The sequence below is a fragment of the Lucilia cuprina genome, chromosome 2 (genome assembly GCF_022045245.1).
Source record: "Lucilia cuprina isolate Lc7/37 chromosome 2, ASM2204524v1, whole genome shotgun sequence".
In the NCBI taxonomy this organism is placed as follows: Eukaryota; Metazoa; Arthropoda; class Insecta; order Diptera; family Calliphoridae; genus Lucilia; species Lucilia cuprina.
In genome coordinates, this window is record NC_060950.1 from 60,665,641 (window position 1) to 60,686,712 (window position 21,072).

The 21,072-nt window shown below is 31.8% G+C and overlaps 1 protein-coding gene across 4 annotated transcripts; it reads right to left on the reverse strand.

The window, feature by feature from the left end:
- Positions 1–6,363: 6,363 nt before the first annotated feature.
- LOC111688722 (serine protease inhibitor 77Ba-like) lies at positions 6,364–16,465 on the reverse strand. 4 transcript variants are annotated; one of them, XM_023451228.2, is made up of 7 exons: positions 16,349–16,465; positions 15,907–16,008; positions 10,947–11,322; positions 10,604–10,880; positions 7,019–7,214; positions 6,759–6,937; positions 6,364–6,697 (listed from the first exon to the last, which is right to left on the reverse strand). In XM_023451228.2, the coding sequence occupies exons 2-7, from the start codon at positions 15,923–15,925 to the stop codon at positions 6,437–6,439; spliced, it is 1,308 nt and encodes a 435-aa protein (XP_023306996.2). In that variant the 5' UTR covers positions 15,926–16,008; positions 16,349–16,465; the 3' UTR covers positions 6,364–6,436. The 4 variants fall into 4 exon arrangements, with proteins under 4 accessions (XP_023306996.2, XP_023306994.2, XP_023306997.2 ...); XM_023451226.2 differs by having other exon boundaries at positions 15,907–16,169; positions 16,349–16,448; XM_023451229.2 differs by having other exon boundaries at positions 16,357–16,375.
- Between the last annotated feature and the right edge of the window lie 4,607 nt (positions 16,466–21,072).

Sequence of the window (21,072 nt, forward strand, 5' to 3'; positions counted from 1 at the left end):
TCGAGGATGCTTATTCAAAGAGAATCATTTAAGACCTTTTAGGATATTGAAACGGCGAGTAAAACCAAAAAGTCCATAGGAAATTTATAGTTATGATGCATCATGATGGCAAGAACAAGATGAGAACGTATTCTAAGTGGAAACACAGGACTCCGGAATACTTAATTTTCCATTACCAGGCTTTCGTCGAAAGTTAATACGAATGTCTTAGGAGTGACATTATTCGGGATATACCATCACTTATGTACACTAATTGAATACTTTTTAAAAATCAACATCAAAGAAACTGAGTTTCTGAATATTGGACGATAACATCTTCAATTATCATCGATCCAAATATCTTGGACACAATAATATTTGTCGTATACGAAGACTGATTGACATTTTTTTAGCAATAACGTCCAGGAAACTGAACATTCTGAATATAGGACGATAATACTTCATTGATTACTATATAAAGTTTTTTATAACCTACACAACTATAGTGGGGAGGGTTTTATGTGAAGATAGGAGCAAACCTCTCAGAATCGATGTTTTAGACAAGGTCATGCCCTATCGTGTGATTTCTTCAATCTGATAATGAAGAAAATCTTACAGAAGACGAAAATTAGAACCACTAACATCGTTTACGATAAATAGTGTCTTGCTACTTGCATATGCTGACGAAATTGACATTATTGGCCGCAACATGAGAACAGTAAGTGGTGCTTTTGGCAAACTGGAGAGTCAGTCGAGGATAATGGGCCTAACGGTCAACGAGGACAAGACGAAATACCTCATTGCGAGCGCTAAAACATCACAACGTCTCGAAAATTACAAACACATGGAAGACTATAAATTTAATGTCTTAAAAGACTTCATATGCTTGGCAATTGCCGCAATGGACAGCAATAATGATGTCAGTCTATAGATAAAACGGAGAATAACACCTGTAAATAGTTGCTACTTTAGATTTAGTAAGCAACTAAGGAACAAAGTTCTCTCCCGACGAAATAATGTAACACTCTACAGAACATTTATCTTACATGTCCTTATGTACGGTGCTGAAACGTTGACAATGAAAAAGTCAGTTGAATCCGCGCTGGAAGTGTTCGAAAGAAAAATTCTCTTATGATAATTCGTGTCAATGACACCTTCCAAATTAGAGTGAATCATGAGCTCTATGAACTCTATGTGAACATAATTGTTCAGAGTTCAGAGGTTGCGCTGACGTATACACGTATGGCGAATTAAGAATAATGCCCCATTCTGTAAAACATATATATGGAAGAACCAAAAGATGGTATGATGGGATGATCAGGTGCAGAAGTATCTTAAAACACTTGGTGTAACCAACTTGCGCCAGTACGCAGAGAACCGAAATAACTGGACTTCTATTTTACTTCAGGCTGAAACCGACCCACAGTTGTAATAGCGTTTGTGCTCATGTTTGAAGACCTAAAAATATTGGTTGTACTTCCACATTAAAGCATAACAATCTGCTCAGAATCACATTCTAATTCGATTTAGCTATGCTCGTCTGTCAGCCCGTCCGTCTTTCTTTGTATCCATGTAAACCTTGTGCGCACGCCACAGGACATAACGTTCAACATAATTTTATGAAATTTGCAAGCACTCATCTTTTGGACGAACACTATTGGATATGTGTTCGCAGAGAACCGAAATAACTGGAGTTCTATTTTACTTCAGGCTGAAACCGACCCACAGTTGTAATAGCGTTTGTGCTCATGTTCGAAAACCCAAAAATATTGATTCTACACCCATATTAAAGCATACCAATCTGCTCAGAATCACTTTCTAAGTCAATTTAGCTTTGCTCGTCTATCAGCCCGTCCGTCCGTCTTTGTTTTCAACACTATTGGAAATGATTGAAATCAATCGATTATGATTGAAATCAATCGATTATTTCGCCTAGCCCCCATACAACCGTATCCCTCGAATAGGGCCTTTGGGCTAATAAGTTATATAGAACTTTAAATGACACTACCGATTTTTGTAATAACCGGGCCTCATTTGACACTAGCCTCCATACAAACTCCCCTTCAGAAAATGATTTGAGTTTCTTTACCAACATTTACAAGGATAGACTGATATTTACCCCCACTCTTCCAAATTTTTAACATACTGACTGATATAGTCGGCCATGCCCAACTATACCTTCATACTAGTTTTTTGGATATTTTGGATATCTTACTAAACAAGAATCATACAACATGATGAGAACCTCAAACATCACCAGTACAAAATATAGAAACATTTCGATAAATGTTCTTTACATAAAATACTCACCATTTATACGCTCCTTTAAGATACTGTCAGACTTAAAGTGTAACAGATTAAGTCACGTACTTTTCCATCAACATAAACACAACATTATAAATCATTCAACAACAACAACATAAAATTATGCTTTCAGTAACTACAAAGTCAAATAAAAATCTTCTATAGTCTTTTTCATCAAAGTAAGATTGAACAAAAATTCTTAAGAAATAAACTATATTTTATAATCACTTGTCACTCATATATTTCTTCTGCTGCATTTTCTGCCATAAACCAGTCGTCCACTAAGTTATGATTATAGTTTACTAGTTATATACTGATACATAGAAATATATATATTCGCTTTTATTACAACTTTAATCCACTCAAACACCATAAAAAAACTTGACGGGTTTTTTTTATATAAACTCTTACAGATGAAAATACCATTGAGGCATTAAAGCTGATGACAATAAATAAGTAACTAAAATACACAAAAAACGATATGAATGCAGTTCTATAAAAAAATAAAATTGGAACACAAGAGAAAACGAGAAAAGCGCTAAAAGAATCCACTCCCATAGGTATAAAACATTTTTGTTAAATGTTCGAAGAGTGCACGTAATCCATAAAATAAATTCATTTTAGACCATTTTTATGTCATCGCACAGATGTTGTATGAACTGCAAACTGCACATTGGATAAATATTATTTGCAAACAGCGGAGAGAGAGAGAGAGTTACAATAATCCAACAACAAACAGTTAGCACACATTCTAAACTTTTGTTGTTGTTCTTGTCGAACAGCAGTCAGTTGCGAGTAGATACAAGTACATTTTAGTAATAATACTAGTAGTTATGCGTTTGTTTTTTCCTTTATTTATACCCTACACCACTTTAGTGGGAGAGGGTATATTGGGCTTGTGCTGATGTTTGTTATGTACTATAATATCGAACATATATCCACCTTAAAGTATACGAATCGGCTTGGAATCATTTTTAGTGGATTTAGCTATGTCCGTCCATGTAAACCTTGTAATCAAACTACAATTTTGTAATTGTAATTTTGAATTTCAAGATAATTCAATGAAATTTGTTACATGATCTACTACAGTTCCAAAGACGAAGGTTAAGATCGGCCCATTATTTCGCATAACACCCATACAACTGAACCCCCGAATAGGGCTTGAAAACCTTATAATCAAACTACAAACTGAAACGAAATTTTTGGTACCGTAGATGGTACCGTAGGCGAGGCCTATTGAAAATAGTTAACATCGGTCCATTATTTCACCTAGGTCCCGTACAACCGAAACCGCCGAATAGGGCTTTTAAATTCATAATTATGTTTAATATATTCTTATCTTTATAAAAAGCTGCAAAACCAAGATCTATGTTAGCCTTGAGGACCCTAATTTATAATTATACGGCCCTAGGTGACTCTAGCCGCTATACAAAGCCCCTTTTAATATATTACTTAAATGTGCACAATTTTATTCAACAAACAATAAATTTCTAACGTAGGATAGAAGGGGGACCATAGGCCACTTTTTTTTGAGGCGGCCTCAAAGTAAAACCACAATACATATTCTTAATTTAATCTTGGTTCGGATACTTAGATATGTTGGCTTTAGTTCTATACCTTTCAATCTTTCCTAAGTCATCCTCATATACATATTTTTTTAACCTTTCCGCACTGACCAAAAACGGCGATACCGCCCCCCATGGATGGGTTAAGTACGCCAAGGGGATGGGGCAGAATTGTCATTAGTACAATAAAAGAAAAAATTACAAAAATAAAAACTTATTTTGATGTTTTATACTTTAATTCATTAAACAAAATATAATAAACCAGATATTTATATTTTATTCCTCAAAACATAACAAAAAAAATTAAAACAAATTATTATTGATTTTTTCTATATTTTAACCAAATTTTGTTCTACATCACAAGCATTACATATATTTGGCGCATGTGCCCCACGGGCAGTTCTGGGGCTTTAAATTATACTATCGAAAATATTATTATGTCTTATTGTTCAGTATTATTGACGTTTTAATACAGACCAACATATTTTTTCTATCACAAAAACTAAAAAACTTAGCACAAATAGTTCAAACAGTGAAATATTTTCACAGCCCTTTGAAAAATAATTAATTATGTCTGCCTCCCATCATATGTAAAGTTAATGTTTAAAATTTTCAGGGATGATAGATAATCGATAAACGAAAACAAAATTTAATAATGCGATAAAATCGATTACTCGGTTTTCAAGTTATTCGCATTGACAGATGTGCCCCTATGGCGAATGATCCCCCTTTTACCCTATTTTTGAGGCAAGATACCATTCAACTTAACTAAATCAAATTTTCTTATTGTAAAAGGTGTTGGGTATTACATAGTCGACCTCGTCCGACTATAATTTCTTTATTATTATTGGTTCTGCAGCAGTTGCTGCTGTTTGCAGCACTTCTTCATGTATTTGTACTTGTAGTGTCTAGTTTTATGTTTTATGTTTTTTCGTTATCAATGGCCTGTGGCTGCAGTAGTGGTAGTGGTTGTTGCAGATTACAATTGAAAATCTGAGATTTGTTACAATACAAATCCCTTTAAAGATTTACGAGAGGATCAATAAATAGTATTTTTGGATTGTTAGAAGTAAAACTATGATTTCTAAATAAAGGTTTTATACAAATACCGAAAAGTGTAAGTATGTATTTTAAATGTTATTTTATCGCAAAAAAAATATGAACATAAAAAAGGGGAAAATAATATTAAACAAATATGAATGTATAGTCGTTTATGGCCGACCATATGATAACCTACACCAGTGACTAAGGGATTCATCTTTATGAATGTCGATAGAGGAAGTCTACTTCAAAGTTATTTATGTAGAATTTAATTGTGATATTAGTGTTCATAAGTAAATTTTGATTTTGAAGTCATTTTCTGAAAGGTAGGTTGTATAGGGAATAGTGTCAAATGAGGCCCGATTATTAAAGAAATCGACAATATAATTTAAACTAAGTTTTGTTGAATTTTGTTGCAACAGTGGAATATTAATCATAATTATGAGCTCAATAACCATAATCAGGGGTCATGGTTGTATGGGAGCTTAGCAAAATAAGAGTCTGATTTGAATCATTTTCAATAGCATTCGCTCTTGGGTAAAGTGAAGAGTTTGAACCAAATTTCAACAAATTATCTCGAAAATTGCGACACACATAGACAGACAAAAAGGCAGAAGGACGGACGGATATAAAAACGGACGAGTAGCTTTCAATAGACGGACGTTTTTGTATATAATAGAGTAAGCTGTCCAGCAGCAGTCGTGATATAAAGTTGTAAGTGTAAAGTCGTGCTAAGTTGAAAGTCGTTTAAGTTGAATTAAAGTTGAAAATTTAAAGTGGAAGTTGTAAAGTGAATAAAACTGTTTATATTAAAGTAAAATTTTGATGGGGGCTTTTTAGAGGGGCTAGAGTCAAATGAGGCCCTATAATTATAAAATTCATCGGGGTCATCAAGACTAGTAGAGAACTTGGTTTTGCAGCTTTTTGTCGAGATACGAGTATATTAAACATAATTATGAACTTAAAAGGCCTATTTGGCGGGTTCAGTTCTATGGGGCCTAGGTGAAATAATGAACCGATGTTAACTATTTTCAATAGGCTTCGTCTACAGTACCATAAAAATTATCTCCAAGATTGCGACTTGTAGTTTGATTACAATGTTTACAAGTCATATTCGGGGGTACAGTTGTATGGGGGCTAGGTGAAATAATGGACCGATGTTAATCATTTTCAATAGACTTCGTCTACAGTATAATAGAAGATCGGTATAATAGAAGAGAAGCCTGTGGATTGATTTCAAGGTTTACATGGACGGACAGACGGACGGACATAGCTAAATCGACTCAGTAAATGATTCTGAGCCGATTGGTATAGTTTAAGGTGTGTAGAGCCAATATTATTGTGCGATACAAACATCAGCACAAACCCAATATACCCTCCCCACTAAATTGGTGTAGGGTATAATAAAAGTAATTAAAGTAAACTTCAAGGAGCAGATGTCGTGTTGACACGTGAAAGTACAAAATAAAAACCCTTTTTAAAACATAAAAAAAAAAATATTTTTAATCGACTTATTATTTTAAGCTAAAATTTTAAATGCAATCACTTTAAACATTAGATTTGACTTCGCCGGCGAATAATAAAACATTAGCTGTCTTCTCCACAATCAAATAGGCAAATGGACGATCAACATAGAAACGAGTAGGTGAGGCCTTATTAACCAAAACAGCTGTAGTTACGGCACCAGCTTCCGTGCCCTCCTCATTGACAATAATACGCGTGGCATGGAAAATGCTGGAAACATAATTATCTCTGGCTATTTTATCCAAATTTGCTCTAGCGGAATCAAATAGATCATGAATACCCATCTGTATAAAAATAAAAATGTCAATCAATTGTTGTATTGTGATGGTTTATTTATAAACTTACATTTCTTAAAATAGGACTCAATGTAAAGTGTGATTCTGTTGTGAATTTGGGAATAAATACTTCTACCTCAGGTTTGTCATCATCATCGTCATAGTATTGAGCAGCTACGTTTAGTTGTCGGTGAATTTCTTTTACACCAACATTTGCTAAATTATTGACAATCTTGTTTAGTTTGACACCTGCAAAGGAGAATTGAATATACATATGTATGTATAAGTCTACATTTTTTTTGTATTATTATTTTGCCAGAAATAATTTACCTATTTTTGGTAGTATAATTAACATAGACAAACGATTTTCTTTGCCATAAGGTAACTCAAGTACATGAGCTTCCAACTCTTTTACATTGACATAGGTAAAGAGACCCATTTGTGTCATCATTTGTACATCGCCCAAAAGTTTGCCATCTTCATCGTAGAATGGTAAAGGACGTGTATTTTTCACTTCAAAGGGATACTAAAATAAAAATAGATAATGTTTTATTTTTGAAAGTGTAATGCTATGTATACATGGTTGTTAGATCTTACAACGTTGGCAGTAAAATGCTCAGAAAATGTCTAATAATACTGTCAACTTAAAAATTTTGTCTTGCAATATTTTCGGTAATGCTTTTTCAACAACAACATTGCAAATGAAAAATTTTAAGTTCAGACGATTATTAGACATTTTCTGAACATTTTATTGACAACGTTGTAAGATGTGACAACCATGTATCACAGCTTTAAGATGATATATTCATATATTTTAACAAAAGCTGTATTCCGTTTGTAAAGTTTTGAGAAATTTTTATAGCTATTTATACCCTATACTATAGAGGTGTTGGTATTATGCGTTTGTGCTGATGCTTGTAGCTTGCACCCAACCTAATGTACACCAACCGGTTCAGAATTACTTTCTGAGCCAATTTAGCTATGTCCGTCTATCCGTCGGTGTGTCCATGTAAAGCTTGTGAACACGTTACAGGTCACAATTTTCAAGATAAAAACTGAAATCGGTTCATTATCTGAAGGAGTGGTTGTATGGTGCTTGTAGCTTGCACCCAACCTGAAGTACACCAACCGGCTCAGAATTACTTTCTGAGCTAATTTAGCTATGTCGGTCTATCCGTCGGTGTGTCCATGTAAAGCTTGTGAGCACGCTACAGGTTACAATTTTCAAGATAAAAACTGAAATCGGTTCATTATTTGAAGGAGGAGTTGTATTGTGCTTGTAGCTTGCACCCAACCTAATGTACACCAACCGGTTCAGAATTACTATCTGAGCCAATTTAGCTATGTCCGTCTATCCGTCGGTGTGTCCATATAAAGCTTGTGAGTACAGGTCACAATTTTCAAGATAAAAACTGAAATCGGTTAATTATCTGAAGGAGGGGTTATATGGTGCTTGTAGCCTGCACCCAACCTAATGTACACCAACCGGTTCAGAATTACTTTCTGAGCCAATTTAGCTATGTCCGTCTATCCGTCGGTATGTCCATGTAAAGCTTGTGAGCACGCTACAGGTCACAATTTTTAATATAAAAACTGAAATCGATTCATTATCTGAAGGAGGGGTTGTATGGGGTCGAATAAGTCCGTATTGTCTAAAGAATCAGCAGTATTACTAAACGATTATAGTTCCATTAATCTCTTAATTACATCATTATCATTATGAGATTCAGCATAAATAACTAAATCTAAATCCTTCCACCAAATTGTATGAGAATCGGCCCATATTTAGCCCTATCCCCCATATAATGCATCTTTTGGAAAATCAGTTTTTGAAAAATTTTGTATTAAGAAAAAGATCAATAACGTCGTCATTGTTAAAGGATTTTTTAAATCAAAGTTTCATTTTACTCATGAGTACACATGGGTTTCTAATCAATCAATATATGGTACGGTTTCTATATAAAATACTTTCAAAAAACATGACCAAACTTGGACAAGGATGCAAAACTAGTCAGTTAGTTAGTTTGAAAGGAGGATGTACATATATACATCAAATCCGAAGAAATACACCTAGGCTTCTATTGCGCTGTTGTGCGCTTCTAAATATATGCTACTAAACCAGTGCGTCAGTTGGGAATCGAACCCACCACCTCCGGTCTATCAGACTAGAACACTAACTAAACACTAACCTACCGGAGGTTAGTGTTTAGTTAGTTAAAAAAATAGTTTGTTTATAATATTAAAACATATCTCTCCAGGTTACTTAAACGTTATATATGTCGGCTTCTGATTTTTTAATCCGTGAAACTTAAAATCGGTTGAGATTTTACTATGTTACTGACTTATAAGATCTTGGTGGTTTTTGGCAAATTTCAAAAACATATTTTTGTTCTACTCGGATCCATCTTTTAGATATATAGTAACACTTTCCAGGTATTTTAATATTCATTCATTTTGTCTCAATGTGTAATTTATCTATTAAAATTGAAAAGGATATATGCTCTGTTAAAGAGTAGAGTAATGATTCATTGCGATAAGGGGAATGTGGCCAGATTTTTATTTGAGATAAGAGAAGTCATTGCGCGTGTTTTTCTCTCCCACAAAAGGTACTAGTGTTAGTGATCTAAATAATAGGTGTAATCTTATTGCAATCTTTTATGTTCACTTATAGGCCGATTTTTTAAAATTGTATAAAAATATTTATGTTCATATAAAACCTCTTTATGATCAATTTCATCACCGTACAAGTAATTCAAGACGGTAGTGAGCATTAAAATCATTTTCTGAGGGGGACCTTAAAGCAGGAGTAGGGTCAGTTTTAGGCCGATCCTTATATTGTTACCATAAAACTTTACTATGTCGAATTTCATTGATATAGACGGTATTGAGCGTTAAAATAATTTTCTGTGGGGGACCTTAAAGCAAGGGTAGGGTCAGTTACAGTCTGATCCTTATATAGTTACCATAAAAATTTTCTATGTCGAATTTCGTTAATATAATTGATATATAGTGAGCAATGAAAATTACAACAATTTCCTGAAGTGTATTTTCTGTGGGGACGTAGGACCAATTATTACGCCATACTTTGCTAAATTGTTTATGGATACAAAGAATTTATCGCTAAAAAAATTTCCTCACAATTATTGTATGAGAGCTATGGGAACACATGGACACGTTAATGCTCATTTACAATGCCATACAAAACTAATCAAGCCGGTATTCGAAATATCCTTATTTAAGGCCGTCTATCCAAGACAGTTTTTTAAAGGAATTCAAAATGCTACATACACCAAATTTTGGAGCGATAAGAGTTAGTTTTTCCTTAATGTCCGCGAACATTATGACACTTTAAAGAATTGCCGTAACGTCGGGGATACTATGACATGTTTTATACCCTACACCACAATCAGTGTTGACAGAGGAAATATATATGTATAAGTTTGTCGTTCCCAATAAAGTATATATATATATATATATATATATATATATATATATATTATATATATATATATTATATATATAATATATATATATATATATATATATTATATATATATATTATAATATATATATATATATATATATTATATATATATATATATATATATTATATATATATATATATATATATATATATATATATATATATATATATATATTATATATATATATATATATATATATATATATATTATATATATATATATATTCTTGGTCCTTGTTAAATTCTCGATTTAGCTATGTCCGTCTATCCGTCTGTCTGTCTGTGTGTCCTATAGACCTTGTGCACACGCTACATGTCCTTATTATACAGTCTACTGAAAGAATTATGGGAGTTAATTGTCATCTCTGAATATATGCTACTTCTATTGTAATCATCTACAATTTGATATAAAAAAATAGTTCAAAACTCACCTTCCATTTACCCTTAAAGTACAGCGATGAAACCATTAATATATTAGCATCTTGAAAATCTTGTGGTGTCACCGTATACGGTATTAGACCCCGAGTAGCCTCTCTAATATCACGATTAATCTTAGTGAATGTATTATTAACATCATCAAAATTGACGGGAATCAAAGCAGAGGCATAATCACGTTCAATAATATCCTCATAATCACGACTAACTGGTTTATTGATATTAGTGAATAAAGCATTAAAGGAGGCCACTTCAATGGTGGTGGTATTAACACTGAATGGGGAACAAAAAGAACAGAACTAATAATTAAAATTATTTCTCGTATTATGTCTAACTTACGTCAAATAACGTGATATTATATGATAAGCTGCCCTCACAGCATTCTGATCATTACCAGTATGTAATGTATTGCGTAATTCTGTTAAAGTATTACCACCAGCTCCTTCGGTTAGTAGTAGCAATAGAGACCATACAGCAAATGGTGATACCATATAACTACGGTTCGGCACTGAGGTATGAGCATCAGATATTTGTTTTAGAAATTCAAGAGAAAATTTCTCAGCACCCTGTGATATTTGCACTGAATCCTGAAGTCCTAGTCTATTTGTATTCATTTTAACTGCATTACCCGCTGAGGATTGAGTGGCAAATATAGGAGGTCCTTGTGCCTTGATGTGTGTAAGCAGTTGTAGGAGTAAACATATTGAGGTTAAAACTGCAAATAGAAAAGGAGACAGTCGTTAATATACATACTTAATGTTTGAATATGTTATTCTTAACAATTTTGACCCTAAGAAATGTATTCTGGGATTTACCAATCTTTAACATAATTAATTAATTTCTGTAGAAAATATAATAAATCATATATTTTTTGTTTGGCGGGTAATCCCAAACGTTTTTTTTATACATTTTCTGAATTCATCATAATTGTAAAATAAAATATATTTAAAACAATGAATTTATCATATCCGTTTAATATTTATAGATTTTAAAGAAAGTTCAATGATAATGTGAGGGTTAAGTCTACAGTGTATGTATGTACGTATTAAGTAGTAAATTTGTTTGTAAATAAATTCCGATCTTGATAAGAAATCTAGTAAAAGTGATTCAGTTCTAGTATATTTTGCATGAATCGTAATGTAAATAATGCTGACAATTAAAACTTTTAAAGGAAATATAATAAAATATTCAAATATAAATAGAAAGAAATAATTGTTGTCATTACCCAGTACTTAAAACTTATATAATACCTCCTCGCCCCCTCTATAGGGTGTATGGTTTAATAGTGCCTTTATAATTTGGCGATAAGAAATTTAAGTTAAATTCTTAAAAAAATCTTTACTAAGTAATTGTAGGTTGAAATTTAACATTTGACAAAACATAAAAAAATATTAAAGTTCAATGTCTAATAAAATTATGATTTATTTGGGTTTTAGGAATTCATTTTTGAGTTCATATAAGGGGACTAATATACTATTGTTTTAAAAACGGACAATGCGGATTAAAGCCTAGGTTATTTTTTATACCGTCTTTCCTTCCCCGGGGGGTTCTCCCCGGCTTATTGATGGATCGTACTTCGGTCCACCGGTTACGTTTCTAGGTACTGTTGCCTAATCAACAAAGGCCATCCAATGTTCAGGGATTCGATAGCTTGTGTACTCCAGCAAAGTTCTTGTGCATGGACCGATCAAAGCCAATGTACTAAAATTGCCACCTGCGTTCTTCATTGAAGAACAAAGGGGCGATGGTAGACCGTTCTCAAGTCTACCCAGTGGATGAAAAAGACCTCCGTGGGACAAGGGGCCCATGTTAAAACTCTCGACAGTCATGTCGTCCCCCGGGGGTATTTTACCTTGGCGAAATCATCACCTTTGTGTTACTAGTACATCTAGTCTGCCGGGACAATAAACTGGTAATGTCAAATGTATCCTTTGCTTCACCAGATAATCTGATACTACTATTGGGCAATTGCCCGCAGGACTTGTACAACCTGGTCAGTTGGATGAGGTTCCTTCGGGATTCACGTAGTGGCTGTGGTTAAAACCTAAACTCGCGGGGAGAAAACGTTGGTATAAAGATTGATAGATCGTGTAGTGGGACGCCATTATATGCTGGGAAGTTATTATGTTAGCGTTCAATGTTTGCTGTCATCCCGTAGCGTGATATTTATGATCATGGAAACTGAGAATCGGGAAAATCTCCATATATTGGAGATAAGTACTGATTTAGTATGCCTTTAGTATGATCAGCTCATCCATCTGTTGGATATTTCGGACTATTTCTCTAGGTGCTGTTGCCGAAACAACAGGGCCATCTCAGTAGTTTGGTTTCGCGGAGTTAAAGAGATTTCGGAATGCACTGGAATGTGTCATTAGATGATGGGGATTGCATTTCAAATAATACAATCTTCCATGACACCATAAGGGTCCGGTATATCCGTAAGATTGATTTCACTTGATGTTGGGGTTGGTCTCCCCTTCTATTGACGTAAGACCAGTAATTGATTTTTCCTTGTCGGAGTATGCATTAGGCTTGAGCCTATGCTGCCTGTCATTCAACAACGGGGCTACTATGTTAAGAGATTAGCTTGAGTTCTTCAGCAAAGTTCTTGTATATGGACCGGCACTCGACATTCGTTTCCATCTGTGCATTCAATACACAATATCACGAATGCCTAACGTAATGTTGAAATTCTTAGTCTAGATTTGGATTCACTGATTAACTAGTCTTCACTCCCATATAAAGTCAAGTTCTAAAATAAAATTTACACTAGAACCAATGAGTGATTTTGTCAATGCAGATTTCTTAGACTTATTCGCTTAGGATTATTACTGAAAGAAACTAAACAGTAATCTACACAATTAGAGATTGGATATAACTTTGAAAGGTAAGGGAATGAATTTAGAAAGATCACATACGATGCTGCTTACGATATTGTTGTGAACTCCTTTCCAAGTTTAAATATTAAAAACATACTTTATATTTTGTTATGTAGTTTATAATTGTTACCTAGTTTTAAATGGAAATCTCTAAACTTCCTGCTTAGAGCCATTCATTTAACAACATTCTCTATGCCGTTATAAGGTCTCATCCAAATTGAATGCATATCGGTGCTGGGCAATATATAGGCATGAAATGGGATCTTAGTCCTACTATAAAAAAATACAATTAGACCTGCTTATGATACAATAATCAAGAGTACTACATTAATTAAGTCTCTGAAAATGTTTTTATTCCACATATATAAGATATGAGGACGCAATTATCACTGAACGTCTCATGACTTCAGATCAGAGGAGCTCACGATTAGTAATTCACAGCACGCGTGATAGGGTAAGAAAATTCTGCTGATGCTTAGTTGATACACATACACTATGGGTTTAATTCGTCTTCTTTTTGTAATGAGCAATATCAGTTGGTTTGTTCTCAACTTGAAAAACAAAATTAAATCGGTTGCTGATCAGCACTTATCGAAGCAACAACAAAATTTTGAGAAAACCGAATTAATGTAGGAGAACATGAGAGAACAGTTATGTATCGACTTTGATATACTCTGACTGTCAAAATCCATAATAAATATTTGACAGTTAGCATATACTTTATAGTTTTTAGTAATTTTAATTACTTAGTAGACATTTATTTTGAATTAAATTCTGTTCTCTGCTGCTTTACCAACATACATGGTAGTCTCTAGTAGTATGTGCTTGAGCACCACTGCTTTAGATAGACTAGCTAAATGCGATCATATATGTTATCAATTGAAGGTTATACTTAATCACCGGACGTCCCTAATCGCATACCAGACTCAACAGTTAGTGCGAATGTAAGAAAACTTGAAATGAATAATCTCCCAGGGATATCTTAAAAGTACCAGGCCACTCGGCAGTAGTAGTTAACGAAGGGTGAATGTTTTAGCTTTAAAGCGAAGTGTGCTACAGATGGTTAAACTAACGAATGTAAAACCATTCGACGAAACGAAACTGTATTAAAGATATAAGTTAAAGTATCACATAAGGCCTCTTAGAATAATGAAACCATGGGTCCTTGGAATCTTATAGGAAGACATTGATTAGAGCAAGAAGAAAATCTCCTCCAAATAACAATGTCGGATATGAGTTTGATGGTACGTTTTCTGAGTGGACCTATACAGGTTTACGGACACTTTTACACAAAATTGGACGTACTCGGCAGTAGTAGTTAACGAAAGGTGAATGTTTTAGCTTTAAAGCGAAGTGTGCTACAGATAGTTAAACTAACGAATGTAAAACCATTCGACGAAACGAAACTGTATTAAAGATATAAGTTAAAGTATCACATAAGGCCTCTTAGAATAATGAATCCATGGGTCCTTGGAATCTTATAGGAAGACATTGATTAGAGCAAGAAGAAAATCTCCTCCAAATAACAATGTCGGATATGAGTTTGATGGTACGTTTTCTAAGTGGACCTATACAGGTTTACGGACACTTTTACACAAAATTGGACGTACTGATTCAGACGAATGTAGAGCATTTGGAACACTTTCTTTGCCATTGTTAGGTATTTGTCGAAGTTATTTAGAATTACGTACAGGAAACTGAAATTATGAAGATTTAGTTTGAAGGGTGAAGAGTAAATTAAAAAAGAAAACTAGTTTTTTGCTGAACCATAATGGGGAAGGAAAAGTTGAGTTGTTACTGCAAACCACCATGCAACAGATCTCATAAAAAGCCCCAAGAATATCAAATATCCATGAGTCCATGTTATTGGTATCAATGTCATGAGCTGAAGATTTTTTTTTAATAATTTGCGGTTTCGATAGTCCTATTATGCATTTTAAATTAATTGAATTGTTGTTGTGTTTTTGGTCCGATTATAATAATTCATATCCATATATAACGGCAAACACTTCTAAGAAAACATCTCTACTAATTATTTTTCAATGACATTTAACGGTATAAAGCAAACCACAGACAGGTTGTTAAAAGATACACAGATTAATATTTAAAAAATATTTTTTTTCAAAATTTCAATGTCAAAAAAAACCAACGAACACAATTTAATTTATATCGTCGCAAAAACGTATGGTATTAACACTAAATGATGCAAAAAATCTGATCAATAATCACACAAAATTGGTTTTATTTGTACATTTTTTTATTGTTTTTGTTTTTAAACTTGTATTATATGCATATAATTTTTTTCGGGAATTTTTTATCATTTCGACTTTTTTACGATGTTGATGACTAAGTTGTTTATTTTTTTTTATGAGGGAAAAAAATCAGCAAATAACCTTAATTAATTTGTAACTAGTTCTCACCTTTGTTATAAATTAACATTGTAAAATTGTTGTTATTTTATTGTAGTGTTTTTTTTTTAATTTTTTATTTATAACTCAATTAATTGATTTGCTTTTGATGGTCTGTATGACGTTATTTATAAAACGAACACAAAAAAAAAATAAATACGATTTTTTATTAAAATTTAACTATTTTTATAAAGATTTATTCAATTTTTTTTTTAGATCAAAACTTAATTTATACTAAATTCCCGGTATTTTAGCAAGTGGAAAATATAAGAAATCTTAAAAATAAATTAAATATGAATTTTTAATAATTAAATTAAAAAAAAAATGTTTTGATTAAATTAAAAACAAAATCTCGTTCTGTATGCTAATGAAGTTGATGATAAGACAAGATTGTAGCAACTAGTATGCGTTTTATATTATTTTTATTTATTTGTTTTGTTGTTGTTGTTTCTACTTCTATACGTGTTTAATTTAATTTCATGCACGCCGATCAGTTTACACACGCTGTTGGACACTGTTCAAACAACCACAACCGCACGATCTTAGAGACGAGTTAACACTAAATATTAAATTTTTATCAAGATACTCTCTAAGCTTAGTTTTTGATGATCACAAGCTTTAAGCTTTAGTACTCTGAACATAATATTAGTTGTTGTAGTGTTACCCATTTGTTGTGTTAAACTGAAGAAGACAAAAATGGAGGGAATTTTTATAACAAATAAATGAATTTCATTAAATTGTTTAATTAAGCGGAGTCTAGCAGAACAATTTTGATACAGACGTTTTGTGCGTTGAACTAACTAACTAACTAAATAACTAACTATCTAACTAAATAACTAACTAACTAACTAACTAACTAACTAACTAAATAACTAACTAACTAACTAACTAACTAACTAACTAACTAACTAACTAACTAACTAACTAACTAAATAACTTACTAACTAACTAACTAACTAACTAACTAACTAACTAACTAACTAACTAACTAACTAACTAACTAACTAACTAACTACCTAACTAACTAACTAACTAACTAACTATTTAACTAACTACCTAACTAAATAACTACGAAGATAACTTACTAACAAACTAAATAACTAACTAACTACCTAACTAACTAAATAACTACGTAAATAACTAACTAACTATTGGATATATTAAAATTTTATTAGGACCACATAGTACATTGGCCCCTGCTAGCATTTGGAAGATTGTTGGATAGTTATTTATTAAACTGAGTCTTTTTATACCTATCACCTTCATGAGAAGGGTATATATAAGTTTGTGATTCCGTTTGTAATTTCTATAATATAATTTTCCGATCCTATAAAGTATATATATTCTGGATCGTTAGAGAGTGAGGAGTCGATTAAGCCATGTCCGTCTATCTGTCTGTCTGTTGAAATCAATTTTCTGAAGGCTCCAGATATCTTCAAGATCCAAATCTTCAATAATTCGGTCAGACATGCTTTCGAGAAGTTTCCTGATCCTGATGAAATCAACAAAATCCGTCCATAAATAACTGAGATATGGGTAAAAAACTGAGACTACCTCTGAAAATTTCCTCAACAAATTATAAATAAAAGCATATAAACAACAACGAGATAAAGCAGTAATATGTTGGTAATACAGCTCATATTTGTTTGAGGGTGGTAATACAGTTTAACGGTGGTAGTACAACGGTTAATATATCTTTCTGCTACAGTTTATATTTGTTTGTGTGTATGTTATGTGTGACACGCGTGCAGAGATACAAAATAAATAAAAACTGTTTTTTAAAACATACTTGGTGAAGGGTATATAAGATTCGGCACAGCCGAATATACAAATCTTGTTTTACTTTAAAATTGTTTTATGATTTCATTTCAAGCAGTTGAGAGATATAAAACTGTTTCTTATGTAATTGTTTTTGATTGTAACGGAACAACGACAACTACACTTGAAAGACTCAAAAAAGATTAAAACATTTTTCGAAACTGATTAGAAAATGGGCTCATAAAAGACTCTTTTGGAAGAGTTTTCAAAAAAATATTTCTATGTTTAATGTTCGTCTACGAAAAATAGTTTGACGACTAGAAAAAAGACGAAATAATTCCAGTTTATTATTAATATATGATTTATTCGAAAAAACAATAACTAAATGAACAGCGATCATAAATAGATCATCCAGATGTTAAAAAAAATTATTGTTTATTTATATATTTTGTAATCTTATTTTACTCAGTTGGAAAATCAAAAACTGTTTTGTTTATTAATGTATTTGTTTGGAGCAAACCTTAATCTTTCTTTGTCATTTTAGGTTTGTTACAAACAAATACAAAAATTACTAAAATATAATTTTAAATAATTGTAAAATTACCAGTATTTCGACTCACAAATGAGTCAAAATAAATGCGAAAATGGTTCGAAATTGATCAGATCATAAAAGACTCTTTTAGTAGAGTCGCGGGTAGGGTACCATTTTCTCGCGACGAGTGTATCATTTATAATCAGAAAATGATATGATCCGAAGAGTCATAAATGACTCGAGTGTGATCAAATATAATGTTAGAATCAGAACAAATACTAAGTCACAAACGTGCGTATCTTTTAAAAGAAAAATTTGGTAAAAAATCGTTATATGCAGATCATCCAATTACTATACAAGAAAATATAAAAACTGTTTCAAAAAACAACTCAGCAAAATCCTTATCTTCGAAATCTTCGAATTTAAAAGTGAACATACATATATGCTAATAGCCGGTCTATGGTTTTCAAAAAATTGTTTGGAAATTTCAAATAATAAATAAAGATGGCAACTTTGTATGCTGAATATATAGAGTGCATTTTATAAACATTGCTCATTTCAAGTAAAAGCTGGAAACTTAAATTATGAATCATTTCTGTGTTTGTGACGTCAAATAATGAAGAGCGTATTTTTATAAAAGTAAATCAAGTTTACGAGTAAAAGTACAGTAGAAACTAAAAGAAATGGATAAATAAAAAAATTTGCTTATAATCGTAATCTACAGTATAACATATTCAACTCTCCAACTAAAAAAGATTCTATTATATGCAACAAAATATCGATGCCACATTTGTTTGAATCTATTGAATTATCGTTATCTCATGAAGTAATACGTAATTTCAATAATAAACACTTTAGTATAATTCTTAATGAATTTGTTGGAATAAAAACACTCATTCTGAATAACCACAAATTAAATAAAAAATCCAGTTACACGTGTTGTCTGTCATCAATTGAACAACTTTTGAAACAAAAGTAGAATATCCACAAATTATGGAAAATACTATTTTTTTATTCAACGCAAATTCGTAAGAAGTAAAGGTAAGAAAAAAGTATTGGAAAGAATGTCTAGTCGTATGTATTTAAGAAATTCTGGAGAAAATGTTTGGCATTATTATGCATTAGAAATAACCTTTTGAACGACATTTTTTGATAGAGGGATTAGGTAAGAATTAAATTTCTTATAAAAAATGTCAAAAAACATTTGTTTGATATTTTATGTTTCTTAGTTGGTATCTTAGTTATTTAGTGAGGTAAATAGATAAGTAGATAAATAGATAGATAGATAGATAGATAGATAGATAGATAGATAGATAGATAGATAGATAGATAGATAGATAGATAGATAGATAGATAGATAGATAGATAGATAGATAGATAGATAGATAGATAGATAGATAGATAGATAGATAGATAGATAGATAGATAGATAGATAGATAGATAGATAGATAGATAGATAGATAGATAGATAGATAGATAGATAGATAGATAGATAGATAGATAGACAGATTATTTAGTTAGTTAGTTAGTTAGTTAGTTAGTTAGTTAGTTAGTTAGTTAGTTAGTTAGTTATTTAGTTAGTTAGGTAGGTTGGTAGTTAGTCAGTTTGTTGGTTAGTTTGTTTGTTTGGTACTTAACTAGTTCGGGTGTATATACTTCAAATACAATGATATACATCTAGGCCTCTATCAGGCCTACTTAACCAGTGCTTCGTGTGGGAATCGAACTTATCACTGCCTGTCATTGCTCTATAAAATTTTCTATAGAAAATTTTATCATTGTTTAACATGACATGAAAATATCTTTTGAAATTTTCTACATGACAACTGGAAACAGTTGTCATGTATATTATATTTTCAATAATAAAATCTTTTAATGTAAATAATTTTTGACTTAATATTAGACATTTTTAAAGAAGAAAAATGAATTAATTTATATTGCTGTGTGTTTCATTTGCTCCCTTACAAAATGGCTTTATTTAAAATTTCACGTAATCTGATTTTTCCAGATCTTTTAACAATATTGTATATTTTATAGATTTATTATTTATATTTCTTTGTTTTAGAACATTTTAACTATTTAATTAAATGCAAACAAGTTATAAGTTGTTTAAGGACCTATTAAAAAAGTTTTAAAAATTCTAATTAGAGAATCTTTAAATATATTTTTTTCCAATAGATATATAATTTAAATGCTAACAACACACAAATTTAAGATAAAATCAATATACTTTTTCTTCTTTAATTCTACTTAATGAAAAATTATTTTTTTCGTATTACCAAATGTAATTGAAATATTATCTTAATGTGTAATCACAACACTTTTCGTATATATTCTTTGTTTTTTGTTTTGTTTCTACACAAGTGCGTCTTACAATTTTACACACTGTGTAGGAGCGACTGCATAAAAATAATTGTTTGTTTATTTTACAAATTAAAAATGATTATTACTTTAGTTTTTGTGAATGTTTTCATATAGTTTTGTTGTTGTTGTTATTATCTTACCACAAAACGTACTATTTAAAAGCAAATATAGAACCCTATTCCCTACCACTGTCACTATGTTGTAGTATGTGTAGTGTAATAGTACTTTGTCTCAACAAAAAACATTGAGAACCCCCTCATTCAGAGCCAAACATTAAATATAAAACAAAAACAAAACATTAGTTACACTCATGTTTATACCCAGTAAACCGATGAAGCAGCAACTAAGTTTAAAAGCTTTTGGTGAACATAAGCTTTTAGTTACGTGATAAGTTTTGAAAACGTAATAAAAATCGCATATACCGGGTAGTACCATTGGCGGATTGAACAAACAAGCCGAACTTTTTATACCACTTCTTGTTGATCTCGTATTTTTAAGCTGGTAATGAGCTGTAAAATAAATT